We start from the raw sequence: 23,323 nt of genomic DNA on the forward strand, positions 1-23,323 counted from the left end.
CACTGTATAAGCTTCTGGTTTCCATGAAGAACAAAAACAATTTGTATTTCTGTTAGCCTGCTCAGCACAAAGTCTCAGGCTTTCTCAAACCAACCGTATTCCCTTCATTTGTCAATACACAGTTTCCCCAATTTTATAACTGCCTTTGCATTAGTTAACCTTATTGGTACTGTTCCGAACTCAGATTACACTCTGACATCAATAAGAGCTAAAAAGCTATCTAGCAAACTAACTGTAAATTATCACTGAATAAATGAAAACACTAACATTGCTGGGGAGCTAACTGAGTTCCTTGATACTTCAGCAGGCTTCATTGCCAAAGCCAGTATGCTCCATTCATTCCCACCCTTGCTTGTATCTTGGCATCTCTGCAGTTATAATGTTGTCTTATAGTTTTATAAGATAAGGGCTCCTCACAATAATTATTCCATTCTCTATGTGAAAGGAATGCTATTGGAAGGACTGAATACAGATCAGATGGTCCCCAGAGGGTCCACAGATAACAGGGTCAAAGTGTCAGGATCTAGCACCAGGAAGTGACTGTTACACAAAGGGAAAATGATCCTACACTTTTCCCCACAGTTACTGCTAAACAATTTAGACAGTCTGCTTGCATATAAGCAGAAAATTCCCAAAGAAGAATGTTTTCCAACAAAAAAATCCTACAGTTCATCACAAACTCTGAAACAGGTGATAAAGGATACCAAGCCAACTTACCTGTGGCTTAGTGAATTCGATGACAATTCTCTGTACTTCTACATTACAATCAAGCTTGGGAGTTTTTAGTTCTACTTCTGCATACGGGTTGATATACAGTCTTGCAGAGGCTGATACTGGTCTAAAAACTTAAAGATAAAAAATTGAGATTAATTTTATGTTTACAATTAAAGTATGGGAAGCAATCTTAAAGTACTTATTTCCACTGCCTGATATATCAACCACTTTGTCCCTGACAATGTGTATGCTCAAGACCCACAGAATCAGGCTGCAATTCTTACCAAAAATTAAGATAGCCCAGCAGTAGTCAAAAAAGCATACTAGCTCTAATATGTTCTATTATGTTTAAGTTTTTGTAAAGTAAAGTTAGTATGGGCATGCCTGCATGACCAGGTCAGGCTGTTGTATGCTAACATGCTCAGAACAGTTTATATTCATTCATTCCTAGCTTACTTACTATACTGGTAGTCTTGAGGCTGGTTACCACTACATGGAATTCCTCTTTTCAGCTGATCCTGTAAAGGAATATGATAGTGTCTAGCAATTGCTGAAGAGCATTACTTGTTTAGTTCTCTAAGCTTTGAGTAGACCAGCTTAAGTTCACATGTATTTTGCTAGGGCCTCCTCCCCCTAAATGCAAAAGTTAATATAGCACAAGCACTTAAGAGTGAAGGGTTTAAATACACCAAACTAAAAAGAATTCTAAGTTTCTCATATCAAGTGGAAGGTTAGTACAGTTTTTATTCAACTTCGGTCTAAATCTTGCAATAACAACTAGTGTGTGTTAATTTAGAAACATATAGCTTATGTGTACACTCAAACATGTAGCATAACAGATGAAGCATTTGTTTTTAAACTCCTTGAAAGTACCAGGAATATCTATTCACATTCTAGCCTTCCTCATTTTTAGCACATAAGGAGGCCACCTGAGCCTTCTGGTATTCTGCAGGTACAAGAGGAGTTAAAGACAGAAAGAAGTCAATAAAATACAGAACAGCCCAAGAGGCCTGAGAAATATCATGCTACAACTGAGTCTTAATCCAAAATGAGGCCGTCTGATGCTATAATTCTTCAGCAATTTGAGAATGCTATATTCATGCCCAAACGTTTTATCTAGTTTCAGAATTGCAATGGCACAATCAGTTAAAGCAGGAGGCCTGCTTTGAGGAAGATGTACATATTAGCTATTACATGAAGGCAGATGAAGTGCTTGTTCCCTCTATATTTTATAAAGGCTATCAATCTATCAATATTAAGAGTTGTTTTTACAAGGAAAACATTTTGTAAAGACAAATGTCTTCAACCTAATCCTTTTCCCAGTTCCTTATTTAAAAACTGGTTTGTATTTTTATAAAAGGTACACTTTATCATTAAAAATATTTGTATTTCAACCTATTTCCCATCTGCTGATCTATATTAATGAAAGCTAAATTTCAATGAGATTAAGTATAAAACAGCTAATCTCACAAGCAGCCATATACTCATGTTATTTAAATACGAAGACTGTTGTACGAAAGTAACAGATTGCTACAGATTACACAGCTTACTCTTACTACAACGTAGACCAATTAGCTAGTATGATAAATCTGATTTCCTGATAATGCTGCTTAAAATTAAGACCAAAACAGCTTGTCTGGATGAAAGATCTAGCCTTCCAGGAAACAAGCTACACTAGAAATTACATATAAAATGTATTCAGGTATTTAATACAGATAATGTTACTCAACAAGACAGGTTATTTGCTATTTGTTCAGTTCTTGTATTGGTCTTAAAATTCTGAAGCAGAGAGGACTTAACAAGTGGGAGAGAAGATTTACACAAGTAATCTTATGCCCATGATGAATTCCATTCTTCCCCTGTGCTTCTTCAAATCTTGCCAGATGTGTTCTGAGCTTATTCCTGCTCTCCCTCTCTTCCCCTTTTAGGCACAAGGACACAAAAACAACTAATCACAATTGACAAATTTAAACTAACAGAAGTCATCAAACAGTCAAAAGATGCAAAAAATCCAAACAATGGTGACAATCCAAATAAAGTAATACCAGTATACAGCACCAAAATTGCTAAGGATTTCAAGAACTGGAAAAACTGCTAGTGGTGAGATGCTTCAAGTTAACAGGCAGTCAGAATACTGGATACTATGTGCTACACTGGAATTGCTCTGCCTCAGCACTCAAAGAAAAGTTTACACGCAGGACATGCCACAGGCTTTGGAAACAGACGACTCCATTTTACAGTCATGGAAGGCAAAATTCCCAATTCTTTCAGAAAGAACCTGTTAAAAACTTGCTTGATAATGGAATAGAAAGTGGTACTTCCCAATACATAAAACTTGAGTTCAACAAAACCACACCAGCATCTTCACTTGCAGCTTAGTCAATAGTAAGTTGAAGTCTCCTTGAAAAGGACTGAGATCTAAGCTGCCAGACAGTGCCAGGTAAGCCCACAAAGCCATCTATCCACAAGCATGTCAAGGACTGATTCACAAAGGATCATTCTGACAGTGCTGGAATGACACATTTGAAGCATTAAGACTTTTGCTGCTGTCAATTCAAACTGTGTATTGGTTTGTGTTTACATTTCACTTCAGACTGAGATACAACAGAGAAAACATCCACAGACAGGTAATTCTGAAGACTCCCGTAGCTAAAGTAACTTGGCTATTATTAAAAATATGTAATCATTTCTGCTAAACTAAAAAGGCAGTGGAAGTGCAGTAGAAGTGGAAGTGCTCCAAGGAAATTTAGGTCTTTAAAGGACAAAGCAAGAGACTGTGAACAGGAAGAGAAATCAACATATTCATAATATCTTCCACATACAGTGAATTTACACCCCAATTTTGAGACAATAAACAGTTCCCTACAAGGGGAACGAGAACAAAAATAAAAGGACTTCGGTTTCAAGTTCCATGTAACAGACAAGATTCAAAGAACATTAAACCACTGGCTAGTTTTAAACATTTCACAATTTTGATTCAACCATCCATACTAGTACCAAGCTCACCAGGTTAAGTGTATATTTTGCTAAGGAAAGAATAAAACAAAAATAAAGATACCTATTAAAAGTTGAGCACAAAAGAAAAAAGGAAACACATAGTATTGTACAAAGACACACAGAACACCTGTATAACCTTTATAAACATAATGGGTCAAAAATGTACCATTTTTGCACAGAAAGCACTTATTCACACCAGAAACAGAATGCAGATATACAGAGAGCATACAGTGCACATCTGATCTTCTCCACAGTAAAATGAAATGAGATTCAGACAAACTAACAACAGTAATCAGATGTCCGCTATTCCAAGCAGCCTGACTTGTCTTCATAATCCATTCTAAAGTTTAGTTTCAGAACCTAAGATATTCAGTAATGTACTACCTAAAAGCTCACTAGAACAACTAACTGTTTCTCATTACCTAAAAGAGAGCTCTTTTAACCACATGAATGAAGTGGCCATCTGAAATAAACTTCCTAACAGTAATGGTGCTTTTGCAACTCAGAAGTCCTCAGCTGTTGTACAGAAAGAGGATGCGTGCCCTCAGCCACTATTTATGTCTATATAACTGCCCTATTCATACTGCCAAAGTTCCCAGTTCCTCTTCTGGGAAAGTAAGACTTATAGGATAACACAGCAATGAAACGAAAGCAAAACGAGTACTTTACATGCTTACAAGTTGCAGTATTCTACTACTCATCTAGCTAACAGCAACTCAAAAAACATGAATGAATCAGAAAAAAATAGAAATAGCCTCCAGGAAGCCCACACACACAAACTGGATTTTATTCTTTCCCTGTAATTACCATTTTAAGATATCTGCCTCCTGTTCTGTCTTGATTTACCCTCATTGCCCTCATGCTGCCTCTCATCTTCTGCACTGGAGATCATCTATTTCTCTAGTCTCTACACCACCTGAGTTAGCTTCATCAAGTTGGAAAAAAGTATTTCCAGCATCATCTTTTCCATACAGTCTACCTTAATTATGTTCCACCCAACCTCATTTTCAAAAGTCTTCATTAGTCAGTCCTACTGTGCATTCCACATTTAAAGCTGTGACCCTCTTCTGTCTGTCAAGCATAGCATACTCATTTACCCATCCATATAACTTATTCTACCAAAAGCTCTTCAAAATTTTGCCAAAGCTACTTCCCATAATAAGGGCTGCTATCTTAAACAACCACTACATTAGCCCTTCCACAATTTTTGGTTTGTTTAGGTCTGACAGTGGATAACTACCAACCTAAGCTTTGGTTTATTAAAAAGCAAAAAAACCAAACCTTTTTGTTTTAATATCTTGTTCTTCTGTCTGGCTTCACTCTATTGGTTAATTTCAGCCATGCAGTTTAGGTAATCTGGATAACGTGATATAAGTTCCTGTTCTGATAAAGATCTAATATTCTGAATTTTTATTAATTCTATGCTCATTTACTGACTCAGTATTGCCTTTTTCATTACAGTAGCTATGTAATAGCTCATATAGCCCAGATATTTAGTAAACAGTAGTGGCTAAATAGCATTAAGTCGAGATGAATATGCCAATAGAACATGATTTTACAGAAGCAGTTTCTGATAATTTCTAAAACCTATAGGGGTTAATAACATATGACATTCACAAAAAAGTATTAGCTATCAATGGTGCAATGGATTAACATATGACCCTGGTATCAGAATACAGGTGACCATAACTGTGAAGAGTGGGGCGTAAATTAGCATGGTGTAGTTTTGAATACCACAACAGCTATAGAATATAGAATATGAACAGAATATAGTACTGTTTAATGAATTTTCTTCTACATTACCAGTATTTGTTCACGGGAGCCATGATAATACATTTTGCTGTGTACGTTCCAATAAGCACTGAGGCTGTCCAGGCACAAAAGCTGTGCAGGAAAGAAAACATTCAACAGATTCCATACTCAGTAGTCAACCCACTTTATGAACTTAGCTTTCCATTTGTGAAAACAGAAAACAAATTAAAGCAGACTAGACAGCAAATCCACCATTAGCACTGAGATGTATTTAATCTTATAATACTATTTTTGAAGTGAAAATTGAATTGCTAAAAAGTAACTTCTTGAAGCACACAAGTTCATTCACATCTGTTAAATACGACTCTGGATTGCAGGGGTGAGGGTGCACAAAACCAAGGTTTGGCCTAACAAAGAAGCCAGAACTATTAAACCCTTCTTATATCATTCCTATAATTTCTTAGACCTTTGCATACTCCTTTCAGCATGGGGTTGTGGGGCAGGGAGAACAGAGAGACTGCTTAGCTACCAGAATACCAATTACATTAGGCATACAAAATAAAGTAGGAAATGGCAATTTGAAATCATAGTTACTATGCAGACTTCCTGTATAATGCATTTAATGAGGGGATCAGTGTTTGCATTTAAGGGAAATTATTTAAACCACAGAGTTGAAAGTTATGCCTTACATAAAGCCAGTTATTTGTGCTCTACTTCTGTTTAAACACACAGCAAAATTAAGGAAAATAGGAGAATTTGCAAAGTAAACTGTTTTTCCAATTTTTATTTAGAACCCCAGATTAATTCTCTCCAAGATCAGTTGCTCTCTTCACTTGTGTAGGAAACAAAAAAAACACATTACCTTGTATATTATTTTTGCAGCTTCATTCAGAATAGAAGGTGTCCAGTTCTCATTTGTTGTCTAAAAGTTCAAAGTGGTAAGTCATTCTGTGCATCTTATTTAACACATTTGCGGTTTTATCCTATACTTTCAAGCACAGAATACATCACTTTCGTGCTACCTGATTCCAGAAGCCAGTTTCTCTATAGCCAGTTTCTCATATGCACAAGTCAAAATCCAATATAAAACTTGTCAGTTTATTTTGATTTTCAACTCCTTATCCTACCCATAAAACCCTTACATCTAAGGAAAACAGGGCTTAGCTGAAATTTTCTCCCCCCATTTCTCAAAATGCCTGGCAAAATACCACATTCTTATCATCATGATTTAACATTTGCCCTAATTTATTCATTAGGCTTGGAAATAACCTGCCCTATGGAAGTAAACATATTCAGTCTTAAAGATAACTTGGATCATAAGAATAAATCACTAGTCTCAGAAAGTGTGATGTTCCTCAATTGTCTTCCTTCTGCTTGCACAAACTTCAAGTATTATTTGCATGAATAAAAGATTGCCTTCATTTCCAGCTGTATGCATACTTTCATTATATCATCTTAATACGTTACTTTTCCTTTCTGCTACTCCAAAGACAAGTAAATCGAAAACATAAGAACGTGCATGCACACACATTACCAGTAAACTAAGCTCGCCCAATGTCATTCCCAAGGAAATCGGACAATGTGGATCTGTGATCTACAAAAATAGAAAAGTAACAGCTATTTATTTCTCTTGCTGCAAACAGAGATGTATCTTTTCATTAAAGTTGACTGAAATCCTGAGCTGCTTTGAGGATCTTCCTTTGCTTTAATTAGTCTAGCTGAAGCATTCTCGGAAGCCCCTAAGTTGGACCAAAACTAATATGGCTGTAGTGTAAAGACTTAGGACTTCAATTTAAGATGAAAATTTCCTTTTGGCTTCTAAAACCTTCATAAATCAATGTAGGAAAGAACTAAGAACTACAGAGTACCACATCTCAGTCAGCTATATCATTTTATGACTTCCATTCCTCCCACCTTTTTAAATTTAGTGTCTCTGAAAATAGTCCCAAAATAGGTTCAAGAAATACTCTATATCCAATGCTTTTCTTTTACATTCAATTATCTCATCACAAACTGCTTTATCATTTTCACAAAGGAAGCCAGAAGCAGGCTAGAATAATACCAGTTTGATTCATATAAACATTCTCATTTATCAATTAAGTGTTTTCAGCTATTTGCCTTCCTACTCATCTGTAACCCCACCAGTTTCTGCCATTCTGGACTTTACCCAGGGCACTGAAAAATTCTGTACATCACTGCACACACTAACATATGACAAACAGCCACCATCCACATTTAGCGGCACCAATAAATGTGGCGCCGCTAAACGTGGCACCACTGGAAAAGGCAAAAGAGAGAATATCTGTTTCACATATACAAAATATTTCTGGCTTTCAGTCATATCTGGGGTACATTATTTGAAGAGGTGCAGAAGAAACCACAGCAACTTTTTCAAGGTGGCAGGTAACAGTTTCTCTCTATGGACTAGACAATCATAACTGCAGTGGAGTCCAATTTAAAATGAAGAGAATATGTTCCAGATACTTACATCATCTTCGTATTTAACATGAATGCCTGTGATTTTGACTTGCACATTTTTTATAACTTGAGTTGCAAGCTTTTCTAAGAAAGTATCTTTCTTCTCCTCCTTTGGTTTGTCTAAAACAATAATTTTTTAAAAGTCAGCATTCAGTGTAGTAGTTGCATCTTGAGTTTAACCACACCAACAGCTATACTAATGTAAATTTAATGTTTACTCTAATGTGAATACTTAAGTTTTCACTTATTTAGATTACATATATGCATTTTTTCCCTTTTCTGTACATCCATATTCTGAAGATGTGATGTTAGCTGTGCGTGCACAACACAATCATAAGAAAATTTATGTCTAAGTTTCAGTCAAAACCGTTCAGCTTATAGCAAGTTCTTGTTTAATACACTTCTCCCCACTCTTTCCAAGGTAAAAGGTTCTCTCTTAAGAGTCCCTAAGCAATTAACTAGAGGTTTCAAGAAGCAAATAGGTAAGACTGTGTGATTTAGCACAAAATACCCTTGAATAACCAGGTGAAGATGATATTTGCACAGCAAGAGACCAGTCCATTAGAGCCTTTCATACAACACTGCCTGAGAAAGTTAAAAAGCTGGCATACCACAAGTGAAAACAAACAGTTACTCTGAAATATTCCATTTCTTCCATACTGGACTTATACTGTGACCATTTAAGCTAGGTCCATATCAGACTTTGCTATGCCATGTAGCGATACTTGAACTTATGCTGAACAACACAGGGTAGCAAAAGTTGCATACCCACAGAAGTTCAGCGTTCAACCCAAGACAAACGTATGCATGCCGAGGCAGGGGGGGAATATTTACAATCCGTCATTATTTAATGACATAACTCTAAAAATATTATCTCAGGCTGAGCACCTTAACATTTTACCTAAAATATGGCTAGATGAGCTGCTTGTTCTCTAGCTATCTTTACAGGCTATCTTGTCTTGTTCGGTATCCACCTTACAAAGTGGCTATCCCAGTGAATGCCACTATAATCAGCCTACCGAGCTTGTACGTTTTGGTTGGAAATGCTACAGATGGCTCAAGTCGAAGAAACAGTCTTGGCTACCCAAGTAGAGAGAAATAAGGACTAAGAGTTTTGACTAATTTTAGGGTTGCACTCCGAGTTTGACTTCCCAGCTTGTTTTAACTGTTTGTAACTTTTTAAATATGCAATGTACGCTGAACACCACAGATATATAACTCTGTACATCTTGCTATAAAAATTAGGATTTTTTTTTTTTTTATTTAAGCTCTAAGAGAGGTTCAGGAGATTCCTTTAAAAACGACAAGGCTTCACTATTCAACATGATGTAACACTATTTTAGTCAAGAGCATTTGATTTCAAGTAAAAAAATTAGTCAGGAACTCAGAAGAAACCAAAACGTTACACCACTTTTACATGCAACTCACATTTCCTCTTATTAATCATTTCTTCACAACTCCCATTCCTTATTGACAGAAACCAACACAATACTGATAAAGAAAAAAAGGGCAGAAGTGCTTATCAAAGCTTCATGACCTTCAAGCGCAAGCAAGCAACCCATTAACATTTTCCCAGCCAGGTGCAGCTACCAGCAGCAATAAAAGTTTGATACCTTACAAAGCTTATCTAGGGTCCCCACTAAGTTTTTACTCTCATTACAAGTCTATGCTGCAGCTTCCTCCAAGATCAAATACGTAATAATACAACCACATGGGATATGGCAGCCCATTCTTAGTCACATGCTAATACTGAAGACCTGCATGGTTCGGTACTTATGGACAATTATTATCCTCTCGGGGAAAACCATCAATTTCATTGCTGTCAAAATATCAGTCATAACACTATGCTAGCTATTTAGAACAGAAGCTAAAAGGTGCTGAAAAAGACTGTTTACTGCTGTATCATCAGTATAGCATCAGATTTACTTTACATAGCTGTTACTGGAATATTACAAAAATCAGACTAACAGATATCTCCTCCACATGCAGTTTTTCCAACAGTCACAGTAAAGTGCCACTGATCAGCCTACCAAACGAGTAAATTTGTTGGAAATGCTACAGATAGCTCAAGTTGAAGAAACAGGCACAGCTATACAAGTAGAGAGAAAAAAGGACTCTTTTCAGTCTTATTGGATCCAGAGAATGGATAAACAGCAAAAAAGAGTGTTCTCCAATTTACATCATCTCTTTCAAACAGGAGGAAAAAAGGTATCAGTGGATGTATATCCAAGACTAAGAAAAACTAATCCAAACAGAAAGCAAAAAAAAAAGTCTTTAAAAAAGTTAAAAGCCATAACTTTTACCCACCTTTGGAGTGATCATGACCTTTAAAGGGCCTCTTAAAATGCTTTTTATACTTTTTGCGCTTACGTCCTTTTTCAGTGCAAGCAATTTTTTGGGAAAAGGATAAAATTCAAGTTAGTAAAGAAGAAATGTAAGAAAGCATAAGAAAAGATGGAAGAAAGTTTAGCTTGTCTTAAAGCAGAATGCCTTAGTAAGGTCTCATTAAAAGCTTTTAAAGAATTTCAGATCTGTTAAGGAAGCTATCAGCTACTTCTCATGGCACAAAGTCTTATTTTTAACAATCTATGTATACCTAAATTCACTTTCAGGAAAGAAACCAGAGCCTTGCTTTCTTCTTTTTTTGCTTTTTTTCTCTTAAAAAAAGTCATTGAAGTTCAAAGCCCAAGTAAACTAAGCAGCCAGTAAAAGCTTTAGATTAACTATCCAAATTTCTACTGGATCAATGGTCCTGCCAATTTTAAGGTCAAGGCATTTAATTCAAATTTCATATATTCCTTACATAATGTCTCAAGAGTTCAAGGAATTACAAATAATCACCAAGCTTGTCAGCAAATACATACTCAGACTTCTTCATGAGTGAATTGCGTAACATAATTCCAGATCACTTATGTACAAAAGAGAGGTAAAAACAGAGCCATGACTGCTTATTAGAAACCCCTGCTTATCAGAAACCTAAATTTCTTATTAGAAATTAGAAATACACACATGTGGTAAAAAAAAAACAAACATGGAAGTTTAAATCCAGAAAAGGCTTCTACCATATAAAGGCATAACTTCCAAGTTAAGATATTTGAGATGCACACAAACACCCAAAGAGCACTTTTTAATACAATTCTCATACTAATCAACAGTATGGTATGAAAGCAATCTGAAAGAACGATACCAGTAACTGTAAAAAAGGCATACAAAAATGATGACTCTTTAAAAGCTTTATATGAAATTAAATTCTATTATTTACACACAAATTATGACCCACACAATCACAATCATTTCATGAATTAAATTAATGTTCATATTTTTCCACATTTCTAAAGAAAACTGGTTTGGAGAGTTGCATTGTTTCTTTCCCCTCTCTGGCCATACAGGGGAAAAGAACTTAGCAATAGGGCTGCCTATGCTTAACTTTAAGAGGTTGCAGCATGGGACGGGTATATCCCACTAAAGCAAGAAGGAAGCAAGTGCAACAGTGTATTTAATTCTGGAGAACAACTTTATCTTTATGTAATTTGCATGCTTGTTCAAACAAAGGAATTTGCATGCTTGTTCAACCTGTCTTGCAGGTAAGGTGATCGCCCTACAAATAACAAAAAGAAAACACTATGCCAAATAGAAACTACGTTTTCTTTTGGATTTTTCTTGGATAGTTCCTTTTAACAGTACAAGTAATCCTCTATAAATGATATTTTAAAGTGACAGCTTCCTTCACTTACTATTGAATGTGTAGTTCTCAGGCTTTCACTCCCATGTATGACAAAACTAAGGCAACATGATTTTCCTCTTAATTACCTGCATCCATTACTATGGAGAAACTAAATGTATGATTTTAAGCTCATTCTAAACCTGCGCTCAGATAAAAGCCCACTAAGTAATTTTGGCTAAAACTAAATTTCTGAAAATCTGGCTCAAGAAGATAAAAATACAGCAGGTACAACATAATAACAGTTCCTCCGAATTTCAATGGAAACTGTTTCCTTGCCTAACTTGAGAGCAATCCAAATAAACAGAACCATCAAAAAGCATGCTAAATGCCTTTAACTTGGTATAGTTCATTTTGCCTGTCCACGATTTCAAGACAGCCTGAACTTCCCATATCTTAAGCCCAGACACTTAAAGCAAGGGTAATTACCCTCTATTCTCAAGACACCTAAAGACAGTGTTTTAAAACTACGGCAGAATGTTGTCAGCTTTTTATAACATTCTTGAGCTCAACATGGCTGATGGAAATCTTTGTAAATGGTCTCTCAGTCTTCTTGAACAGCCACTCATTTAAGACAGGACTAGTCATTGCAAGTTTCCACTTGAATCCACAGTCATTAAAATCTTATTTCTAGAACCACCAGTATGTGGATGCGTACCAAACAAGCATTTTCTCACTTCTGTTTTCTCATTTCTACATTTGGCTGCTTGGGGGGGGGGGGGGGGGAGCTGTTTTTAAAAATGTAAGCTGCATACCCATCACACATGTGCAAAATGTAACCATGCATACCCACCAGGCTTGGTGTCCTTGTAAATCAGACTCTCCAACCCATACAAGGAATCTTGTGAATGAGTGCCTTGGTCCACATGGCAGCAAATAACCAAAAAAATGCATTTGGTTTAAAAGAAGGAAATCAGCTCCTGATTTAATGTTAAGTTTATAAAACTTGCATGACACGTTAGTATTTCCATTACAGTACCTGACAGCCAGAGTCACTTCAAAATATCTAGTTTAAAAGATTATCTACATAGGCAAATTTTCATATTACTTATAACAAGCAAAAGACAAGAGCTGAAAGATTTGGTCTCCATATATGAGTTTTGATTCTGACAGATATTAATAGCTTAGAAAACAGAAAATAATGTTTTGTCAGCTTGTGTCAGCAGAGCTTGTTATCACTTCCCCATCACACTACACTAACCACACAGTGACATGACCATTTTGCTCAATATTTGAATAGCATGTCTAAAGAAAATATTCCCAGGACTGTTTATGCTAAGAGACTCTTAAATAAATGCAAGTACTGAATCAAGACTCTAAACACATTAAGATAAGTTGAGTATTAATCAGAAAAGCAAATACAGCTGAGAATTCATGGACCCTGATAACTTTCTATTCAATGTATTTCCTAGATTTCCACCATCTATTGTGTGCTCTTAAAAGCCTACAGAAAAAGCTGAATTTCTTAGAAGTTTACGGTGCAGTAGAGCAACCTGGGCCCTAAGACTTCTGTATCTAGCAAAAGCAAGGTATCTGCTCATGCAAGAACTACACAAGTCCTCCTGAGTACAGTATTCTAGTACAACACCAGAAACACAAATAGCTACCACTGCAATATGATCACAGAATATCTCAAGTTGGAAGGGACCCATAAGGACCATGCTGCAGTATGACTGAGAGGATAACTACAGTTTAAAATAATCCAATTTGAATGTTCCTCTAGCTTTTCCTTCACAAGGCTGAAAGTTTAAAACTGCAAAACATTACTAAATCTAATTCTAGTTCTTTATATAAGGAGTTGAGCTACTGAAGTACCATTTTTATATGATTTTTTTTTTCCAAAAGCATTACAAATGATTAATGTAGTAAGTTTCTTTCAGGAAAAAAAAATACAACTGTCGCAGGTGCACAGACTCACTCTTAATTATATGAAGTTCCAGAATTGGAATTCCCCAAGTAGTGCCCATTAGGTTAAATTCTTCTTTTTATATTATCCCTTCATCCCATTGCTACTGGTGCAAAGAATCATGGCTGAAACACTGCTGCTTTACAGTATCCAAGTCCTACATAACCAAGGTTAAACCTCTATGAACATTCCTTTGCCCCAGTATGAAGTAACAGCTGCAAAATTCATTCACTGAGGTTGTCTTAGCTCTCATACAGTTTCTGGTATATTAAAGACAAGAAATAAAGCAAGGCTTCTTTCTCCACTGTAAATGGATTGCCAGATTGCTGTTTCAAGGAAACTGCAAATATACAACTCAAACTACCAAAACAGGAACAAGGCAGTAGAGAGTCCTGTAACTGGAAAATTAAATAAGCAAAGAGATTACAATCAAACTACCTTTTCCAACTGTTCTAAGCATTATTTCATTTTCAGTAACTTTTCCAAGGCAAATGACTTGCAGCATTAGAGGTATCCTAGAACTGCATCTTAAGAACCATTATACCGCCCAACAAATAGGTCTCACTTAAGACAACAGCTTCAGTAATAACATTTTCCTGTACCACATGTAGTTACTTGTCATTGGTTTTGAGCTTGGTTTCTGTCCAAACAAGCCTAATTTATAACATAATTTTGTTAAAGATATTTGTTACAACAAAACAAACGAACAAAAAAACCCCACCCCACAAATCAGGTTAACTGGACTGAAATGATCAATTATTTTAACCTTAAAAAGGTTTTTTAAACTTTAAAAAGCTTAAAGTTTTTAATGACCTGGATCAAAAATTTAAGTAAAGTTTCCTATGCTCAGGTTCAATTATTTTCTTGTGTCATGAATTATTTCTCAAATTCTCTTATTTCTCAAACCAGTCAAAATGTAGTACATCATAAAAGGACAGCAGAAACTGAAACGAAAGCATTATTGTTGAAGTAAAATTTACAAACCTTACCACTCTCCTTAAAGTTTCCTTTAAACAAAGAACAACCTGTCACATGCTCCTCTAAAACACATTATTAAACATCTATTACTGAAGCTCTAAAGCAAGATAACGACATTAGCCTCATGCAATGCAGTTTCTATGTTTGGTACTGTTGCCCTGGAGCTTTAAGTTAAAAAAAAAAAAAAAAAAAAACAGACATACCAGATTATCAAATTCCCATTTCCAATGGAAGATGACTGGATAAATGAATGGTAAACAAAACAAATAACATTTCTTTCAAGCTTTAGAGGAAAAAGGCTTTTCAAAACACTGTAGTAAGATTAGCTAGATACTTGAAAAAACAAAATTTATTAAGTCAATCACAAAACAAGACTTTTCTTTCATAGCACAGTCTAAGTCCTCAATTTGTATTATTAACTTAGTACCTTTTTCTGCCGCTTTCTGCAAGGCTTCCTCAATTCTTGCCAGTTCCTTTTGTTTATTATCCTGCAAGTACTTTTCTTCCTTCTCTGCATCATATTTAATGCCTGTAAGCCAAGTTGGGATGGCTTTAATCTTAAATTTCAAGTTATATAAATGCAAAATCAAGCAATGCACACCATATTCAACATTATGTTGCAAAACACCTTGTTTGAGATAAAGGCTATTCTAGGTTTAATTGCTGAAAGCTGCATCCAGCCTCTGAAATTGTTATTTTTACACAGTAAGACACAAAAGGATTATACCAACATTTAAGCATTACTTCATAGGAGAACCTTTCCGTGGAAATTCAGACCCCTAGGTGTGGTCTGTGCAATATAACGCAGGTTTGTTAAGTTCTACTACACATATATTTGATGATCTAGAAACTTGCAAGTTTTCTTAATATACCAGAGGTTCTGATTTCAGAGAAAACTACTCAAAGTCTCTGATCCTCTTTCCTCTCCCTAAAAACAGTTCTAACGGAATTACTACTTTCGATTGTTGTCAGTTAGAATCAGATGAACTATATCGTGCAACAGCCAAAAGATCCAAACCATGCCAGAAAAGTGGATTCAGGATAAGCACACTTCCAAGGAAACTTGGCTGTTGAACTGAACTTGGAATGGATACAATCAAGGATTTCCATAAAAGCAACAGGTGCTGTTTTCTCCCACCCTTCGTGGACTTGGCAGTGCTAGGTTAACGGTTGGACCTGATGATCTTAAAGGTCTTTTCCAACCTAAATGATTCTGTGATTCCACTAACTTGCCAGCATTTGTCTAGAAATTTCCCTGAGGGAACAGAATGTAAAAATGGCAGCTTGCATGAACTACTTGCTATTATGTACTCAATTACATGGTACCCTTAGATATTTTTCTCTTCCATTATTTAACTGTGTTGTTGAAGAGTTTACGTACTTGCTCCAGGAACTATTAGAAGATACAAGCCTTCTAGAGTTGCAACAACTGCCTCACCATAGAGGTTCTTCCAAGGAATCTTCAGAGTAAGTTTATCTAAACAAAGCAGACACAGTTACATCAAAACAAAAATCTATGCTGTGCTTAGTCCAAACAACACCTCAGGCATCAAAGAGCATTAGCCCTATATCTTGATGTCCTAAACACCTTAGAAGGTAAGGAGAAACTATATGGGCCTAAACATTTTTATAAAGCCATTGAAGTGGTAAAATACATGGAGAGAAAAAATATAAGCCATAGATTTAAGCAAGAAGATACGGTCTGAGTCAGAAGACTTCAGATCAAAACCTGAGATCAAGACTGGAGTCCAATTCACTGGGATGAACGTGATTTTCCCAGGGAAGTAAAAGAAGAAATACAACACACATTCATCTCCAACAAATGTTTCATGTGAAAAAGCAATGCTGATCACCAAGGAAAGGTATTTTTAAAAAAAACATATATCTAAGAGTTCCTAAACCCTTGGCATGTTTGCCAGTTTCGGGAACCTTACTGAAATTCTTCATATTCCTTATCTGTCCTTTAAAGATCCACACACATTCTGCCTATACTAGACAGCTCCCTTGATCATCCATGTATCTGGAAAGAACCTCTCAGACATGTTTTTCATACCAGCCTGTAAAGTTACACAAACAGGGTTTGCCAGATAACATTTTACAATTTATCCAGGGCAGTCACATTAGACTTCTATGCTAGTTTCAACAGCGAGTACAATTACAGAGATCACTTAAGAAAGCTTGATAAGATAAATTCAGAAGCAGGACTGACCTTAAGGCCTGTATTAAAATTTCCATTTCAATACTTACATTGAAACAAAAACTTACCTATCTGACCAACTTTTATTCTAAAAGGTACATCCAGTTCATTCTGTAAAGAAAAAAACAAAGTATAAAACAGATCCATGTATTTCAAAGATAAGCTAGTTTATACAGCAAAATTATTATCTTTACTTCTGTTAGAACTATTTTCCCAGAGCTGAAGTTCCAGAACAGAAACAGTTCTCCATGACAGAGATTTAATTATTTAGTAATACCCACATCAACTCAGGAATCCATAAATATGGTAAGGCTTGTAGAAAGCCTTAAAACAAAGCATTTACACATTTCTGGCAATTCTCTCCTACGAGTATGACAATGCCTCACTCCAAAGGTTACTAAAAAGTAATATTTTATCTATATACAAGAATTTCATTTTACATTTGTATTAATTTGCCACATAGGTCTTTTCTTTTTGATAATAGCACTTAATATTTACAAACATGTAAAAAGTCTCACTAACAATACCGAGAAGTTCTTTGCAAAATGCCTGCCAAACATCAAGAACAAGATAGGCTCATAAAGATGATGAATACATGACAAGTGAACAATTATTACCATCAATTACAACCTCAGGAAGTATCTCTCTCCTATATAGTGTAAAACAAAAACAGGAATATAACCACAGGAGTATCAAGAACATAAAAGAGGGACAAAGTAAAGAGGAAGTAGGAGAAAAATAAATAAATAAATAAAAGGAAAGATTAAAAAAATAAGTTAAAACATCAAGATTCCAGAACTGCCTTCCACTTCAGTATTCTTTTCAAATAAGTTAACCATAATTCAAAGACCTGAAGAGAAGTCTTAATCTCAAAGATTATAAAAAGCAAACCTATTTTCCCAAATGAGACAGATATTAACCACTTCTCTCTGCCTATGTACTAGAAAACAACCTTGACCACCACTTTTCCAAGAACTTAAAAACATTTAACAGGGCTGCTCCAAAAAAGATTAATATCCAAATTAACATCTCCACCACATTTCCACAGTTTTTAACAAGCATTCTGAGCTGCAATTAGGCACCTAACATCAAGCAACTTTAATTGACTAAACTAGTGACAGTATTTCTGTGGCTTGTTCTTTCTTAGCGCCTCAAAGAAACAATTGAAAAGCAAGAGCTATGGAATATTTTAACCATTTTCTGGTTATAACTGCATAGTCCTAGAAACTTTTCCTTATGCTTTAAATTCTTCCTGGTGACAATTGCTCTTCAGCACCTCCCAAATATTTCTTCCTGCAGGCTGCTGCATGTCAAAAATCTGATCAATAAGCTTAACCAAAAGCTTTCTTCTCAGTTTTTCTTTTTCACTGAAATGTATTAGGAGAGAAAGAGAAAACAGATTCACTTAAAACAGTTTGATCTCCAAACTTTGTTTTTAATAGTAAGAACACGCATAAGAAGAGGTTGAAACAAATTGTGAGAGCAAAGATCTCTGCTCTTGATGGAACCAGGAGCAGTCATGTAGAAGCAGACACCAGCAACCAAATATACCCCATTTAATACTGCATCTATGACCCACAGCAGAATTCTAAGGGGGACCAGCTCAGTTTGGCCTGCTGAAAGCACAGGACCATGAGTTTGACCTTGAAAAATTGGTTTTCAGAAGACTAAATTCTGGAGGAGGCAGAGGGGGAATTAAGGAAAGGCTAGAACCTAAAGATGTTTTAAAGTTGTTGAGTAAAGACAACAGATTAACATGAATTAAAAATGGTGAGAGTATTGGGGTTTGATGTTAACGTGAAAAAAAGATGATTTACTGAAAATACTTCAAGACTATAACTGAGAAAGAACAGGCAATATTAGCTTTGAAGATTAAGAGCTTTGACCAGCTGGATACTGGATACAAATTCAGAAGTAAAGCAGCTCAGAGTTCAAGCTTTTTGATGGTAATGACTCTAATAATACAAGCTGAGAAACATGTAATAGGTTGCTAAAGGGCTTAGGTCATAGCTTGTCATCAGTCATTTTTCATTATGACTAAAAAATAGGAAAAAGCTGAAGAAATTCATCAGAAAGAATTCATTACTATCACTACTACAAGTTTTTAACAAAGTCAGAAAGGAACAGTAATAGCAACTGCTCCATTATACTTCTGCATTTTTATAGCTGTAGTCACACAACAAAACAACAGCCTCAAAAGATAAAAGTACATATTTCACAGAATGACACTTCAGCACTTTGTGTCAGCAAACTCTCTCTCTAACATATTTTGGGGGAAAAAATGGTTACATTTTCGAGGTGCCTAAGAATTCATTTGTAAAATAATTTTGTACTATTTTATTTTAGAAATCTTACACTAATCTTCTTAAGTTGACTTTGCATGAACTGAAGCCTAAATTTTGACTGACGTCTGCAAACTTCCATTTTAATGAAATGCTCTTTTACTATGACTAAGGAAAAAAATAGACTCAGCAAGCATAACGCTAAAAGTAACTATTTGCTCATCTCCCCTTTCCTAAGGGCTTTCTTTTCTTACATTTGAAAAATACTCTATCTATATACACAAATTAAAAGCTAGTTATTTTCTGGTGGAAAACCTTAAGAGGAAAACAAAACCAATCCAGACAGCAGCAGACAGGCAAACCAGAAAAGAAAAAGTAGGACCATATCAAATTCCTTTAATCTTTTATTTTTCAAGAAGGTGTAGTCTAGTTCTGTAAAAATAGTGTTCAATATCAACCTTCCTTTAATTACTTTTGCACAGAAATTTAACATTGCAATTGTAAAGTAGTCAGAAACAACCCTTGTTTTCAGTTCTTGAATTTGTCTTAGCTCTCTTTCAGCTCTGATCAGTCACATATATGACTATGCATTTTTGTAAGTCAGAGCTGCTAGAACCATAATCAACCTTGCTGTCACCATAAGAAGGAAAGATGTGCACAATGTAGATAACACTTTCTTCCTTCCTTTTTTAACTACCGGATTACGAAGATATTTGTATTAAGAGTTTTAAAGTACAACAAAGTTATCAGAAATGGATGAAATGGGCAGGTAAAATATGAAACTTCATAACAATGAAGAGAAACCAATTATTACATCATACAATGATCCAACATGTTTTCAATTCACAGAACAGTAACAGTTCTCTTTAGTAAAGTCTGAAGCACACTAAAGATTTGCAGTAAGATTCTCTCAGTAGTACAGGTGTTCATTAGCTCAACTAAAGAACATAAAAATCAGCCAAATTGTTGGGTTTTTTTTTTAGACAAGAATATGGGTACTTAATGCAAGTTATTTCTTGTTTTTCCTTCACTCCATCATTCCTATTTTAAAAGGAACAGAATGGAGCATTTGAATAACCATATTTACTTAGAGAGTACACATCTTAAAAATGTCTTCCCTGCCAATATTAAATAAGCACCAATTTACACAAAGTCATAAACATAAGCTTCAATCCCATCAACTGTTGTAGAAGGATTAACTTTTTCACCCTCCATCCCCACACCAACAACTGAGAAATGAACCACTGTCTTTCAGAAGACTTCAATGAGATTAATCAATTTGCAGCAGTCAGGCCTTGAAAAATCCACTTATTCAACCAAAGCTGAAAAAAATGCAAACCTATGCAAACCCATTAGATCTAGTAAATCGTTCAGAAACATACAAACATCTACTGCTTGGACATACAAGTGAGGAAAAAACCCTATGACTTAACAGAAGTATGATTACATAGTAGCAGTCACAGCAGAAATTAAATCCTTTAAGTTGTACTGGATGACCAAAACAGTAACAGAAACACACCAGTATCTTATTTAAAGTTTTGTCATTTCACCCCAAACACTAGGACAGGTTGTATATGCCTAAGACACTGGGAAACTTACTTTAAAACCCTACTGCTAATTTCTCAGAAGCTATTTTGCTCTTCTGTAGGAGCACACTTACCTGTTCACCCATAGCTTCTTTTCTTTCTGTTCCAGTAACGTGAGCAAAATTAGAAGCAGTTAACCAAGGACTTACTTCCAATAACTAGTAAAGAAGGCACACTGTGTAGTGTGAGACTACAGTAATATTTTATCCTATGACTTAGTCTTTAGACCCACAAAAACAATTCTAAAATTATTAGAATACTTACTAATGCATTCTCCTTTATCTGTAAATTGTCAAGTGCCACATTACCTATTTAGAAGAAAAAGAGAAGTACAGAATAAGTGACTTCAACTATTATGCAAGTTGGAACAAGAACACAGCTACAACCTTCCCGAGTACACATGGATAAAATCTGAAAAACCTTACTCCAGTTACAGAATAGCACAATAAATGTCTAATTTGTGAGGCGTTAAACACTGATTATTCAGACAAAATTTTATGGTGGAAGAGATTACAGAAATACCACCAACTTCGACATCTGCATATTTCTACTCTATTAAAAACACCTACAATAATAGGAAATCGTTCTTATTATTCACTTTGCTGTGAATGATAATTACAATTCTATCAAGGTAGGGTAGACTAGGAAAATTGTATCTTGTTTTTGATGATTTTACATAATAGAAAAATAATGAATCATAGAGCCACAAAAATGCATGCCTCTTTTCACAAACACGTAACTTTTCCTGACACAGGCAACATAATTAAATTTCCAAAGGGAACACCAGCACACAGAATTATACCCGAGGAAAGCACATATAATATACCTCTTAGTGCTTTAATGCCAGTAATAAGTTCAACACTCACTACCATGACAAGAGCAAAATTAAGACAAGAAAAGTCTCATCCCTTATGTATGGAAGGCATCTAAAATAGCCAGCCTTCTCTAGACAGTACTTCAAGTGTTTTTTTGCGTGCCTACAAGGTAGCAAACTGAAATGTTTGACATATCCACTGAGAATAGCTACTCCACGTTATTGCACTATCACGTCTGTTTAATACACATTATTTACACCAATAAATTAGGAGGTGAAAGACATAGCTCTCCAAGCATCCCATCAGCTGCACCACAACCAAGGCCTCCCCTCCGCCTGGGGCCACCATGCATGAGCCACTCCACGCTCCACTGCACCGCAGACAGACCCGACAGCAGTCGTGCTTCCACCCAGTATACTCTCAAAAAAAAAGAAGAAAAAAAAAAGGGGGTTTTCTTCCTTGCCGACTGTTTCCTTCCTCAGAGCACTCCGAGGCCAGCGACGTGCGTCCACACCTCGCCTCAGCCTCTCGGCGCAACTGCCACGGCCGGGAAGCCATAGAGGTACCCGCGCCCAGGCCCCCACCTCGTGTGGAGGGAGACCCTAACTTTGCTCTTTCTCCCCTCACAACCTGCTGCCCTGTAACTGCGCGGGTATCTCGCCCCAGCTCCCCTTACAGGCACACCCTCGCCTCACGGCGCCGCAACAGCCGGACCCTCCGCCCGCCGCGGGGGGTTGCCGCCGCCGCGGGGGGGCGCCGCCGCCGCGGCGAGCCGCAGCCCCAGAGAAGGATCCGATCGACCGACCGCCCCTCACGAGGAGGGAGGGAGAGGGATCCACAGGCAGAGAACGACCGACGGCCCATCACGGGCGGGGGGAGGGGGGAGGGTGGGTCCACGGCCACGGACTGCCCGACTGCCACTCACGAGGGGCCGCGGCCCACCGACCGACCGCCCCTCACGGCGGGAAAGGGGAGGGGGCTAGGTCCGTGGCTACAGACCGACCGACCCTCCTTTCCGGAGGGCCGCGGCTCCGCAGCCTGCCCTCTCCTCACAGGAGGCCACAAACCCACAGATCGACCGCCTCTCAGAGGGGACGGCGGTCCCCCAGCACACCAACCCCGCACGGGGGACCGCTGCCAACGAGACCCGCTCCCCGCCGCGGCACGGGAAGCGCCCGCCCCCAGTGACAGCGGCGGCCCCGCAGCGCCGCGGAGACGAGGCGGGAAAGGGGCTCCTTACCCCCCCATATGCCCAGCTTGAGCTGAGACTTGTTCAGGTTCTCCACATAGTCGCCCAGGAACCGGTTCAGCAGATCTGCCACCACCGACTCCAGCACCATGGCGGAGGCGGACCTCACCGCACGCCAGCCGCGGCCCACCGGCAGGGAAGGGGAGGGGAGGGGAGGGGGCGGCAGGGCACGGCGTAAACCAGTACCGGGCGCGTCCCCAGCAGTCAGGTGACGAGGCGGGGGCGGGGCGCGGCCCAGCGCCTGACGGGCTAGCGGGGCCGTGCGGAGGGCTGCGCCTCCTTGCGCCGGGCCCGTGCAGGGGGCGAGGGGCCTCTGCCGCGCCGCGCCGCGCCGGGCCGGGGAAGGGCTCGGAGCGGCTGCGCGGCAGCGCCTGGGCATGGACTGACCCGTGGGCGCGTTTCCCGAGGCCAAGGGCCGGGGTAGGGGGGTCCCGGGCTGGAAGAGCCGGTGGCGCCTCCGAGCCGTGGTGGCGCCTCCGAGCCGTGGTGGCAAACGGGTGCGGGGCGGCGGCGGTGGGGGGAGGAGCTGGCGCTTCGGCGGGCGGCGCTCCCGCGCTGCTTCCGGCAGAGCGCGGCCACAGCCAGCGTTCCCCCGGCTCCTCGGGGGGCGAAGCGACCGCCGTCTGCTGAGCGCAGCCACGGCACCTG

General features: G+C 38.0%; 1 protein-coding gene across 3 annotated transcripts in view; it reads right to left on the reverse strand.

Annotated features, from left to right (window-relative positions):
- VPS13C (vacuolar protein sorting 13 homolog C) overlaps window positions 1–22,879 on the reverse strand; it is a 100,287-nt gene extending 77,408 nt beyond the window's left edge. The window contains exons 1-11 of one of the 3 annotated variants that reach the window (XM_072871150.1): window positions 22,667–22,879; window positions 20,876–20,919; window positions 16,812–16,854; window positions 15,928–16,023; window positions 14,974–15,075; window positions 7,952–8,061; window positions 6,998–7,057; window positions 6,326–6,385; window positions 5,515–5,595; window positions 1,175–1,232; window positions 718–845 (exon numbers count right to left, since the gene is read on the reverse strand). In XM_072871150.1, the coding sequence (XP_072727251.1) occupies window positions 718–845; window positions 1,175–1,232; window positions 5,515–5,595; window positions 6,326–6,385; window positions 6,998–7,057; window positions 7,952–8,061; window positions 14,974–15,075; window positions 15,928–16,023; window positions 16,812–16,854; window positions 20,876–20,919; window positions 22,667–22,766 (882 nt within the window). In that variant the 5' untranslated portion in view covers window positions 22,767–22,879. Of the gene's footprint in view, window positions 1–717; window positions 846–1,174; window positions 1,233–5,514; window positions 5,596–6,325; window positions 6,386–6,997; window positions 7,058–7,951; window positions 8,062–14,973; window positions 15,076–15,927; window positions 16,024–16,811; window positions 16,855–20,875; window positions 20,920–21,683; window positions 21,874–22,666 lie in introns of those variants that run through there. The other 2 variants (XM_072871152.1, XM_072871153.1) reach the window with 2 other exon arrangements.
- Window positions 22,880–23,323: the final 444 nt, after the last annotated feature.

Source organism: Ciconia boyciana, chromosome 8 (assembly GCF_034638445.1).
Source record: "Ciconia boyciana chromosome 8, ASM3463844v1, whole genome shotgun sequence".
Lineage (NCBI taxonomy): Eukaryota > Metazoa > Chordata > Aves > Ciconiiformes > Ciconiidae > Ciconia > Ciconia boyciana.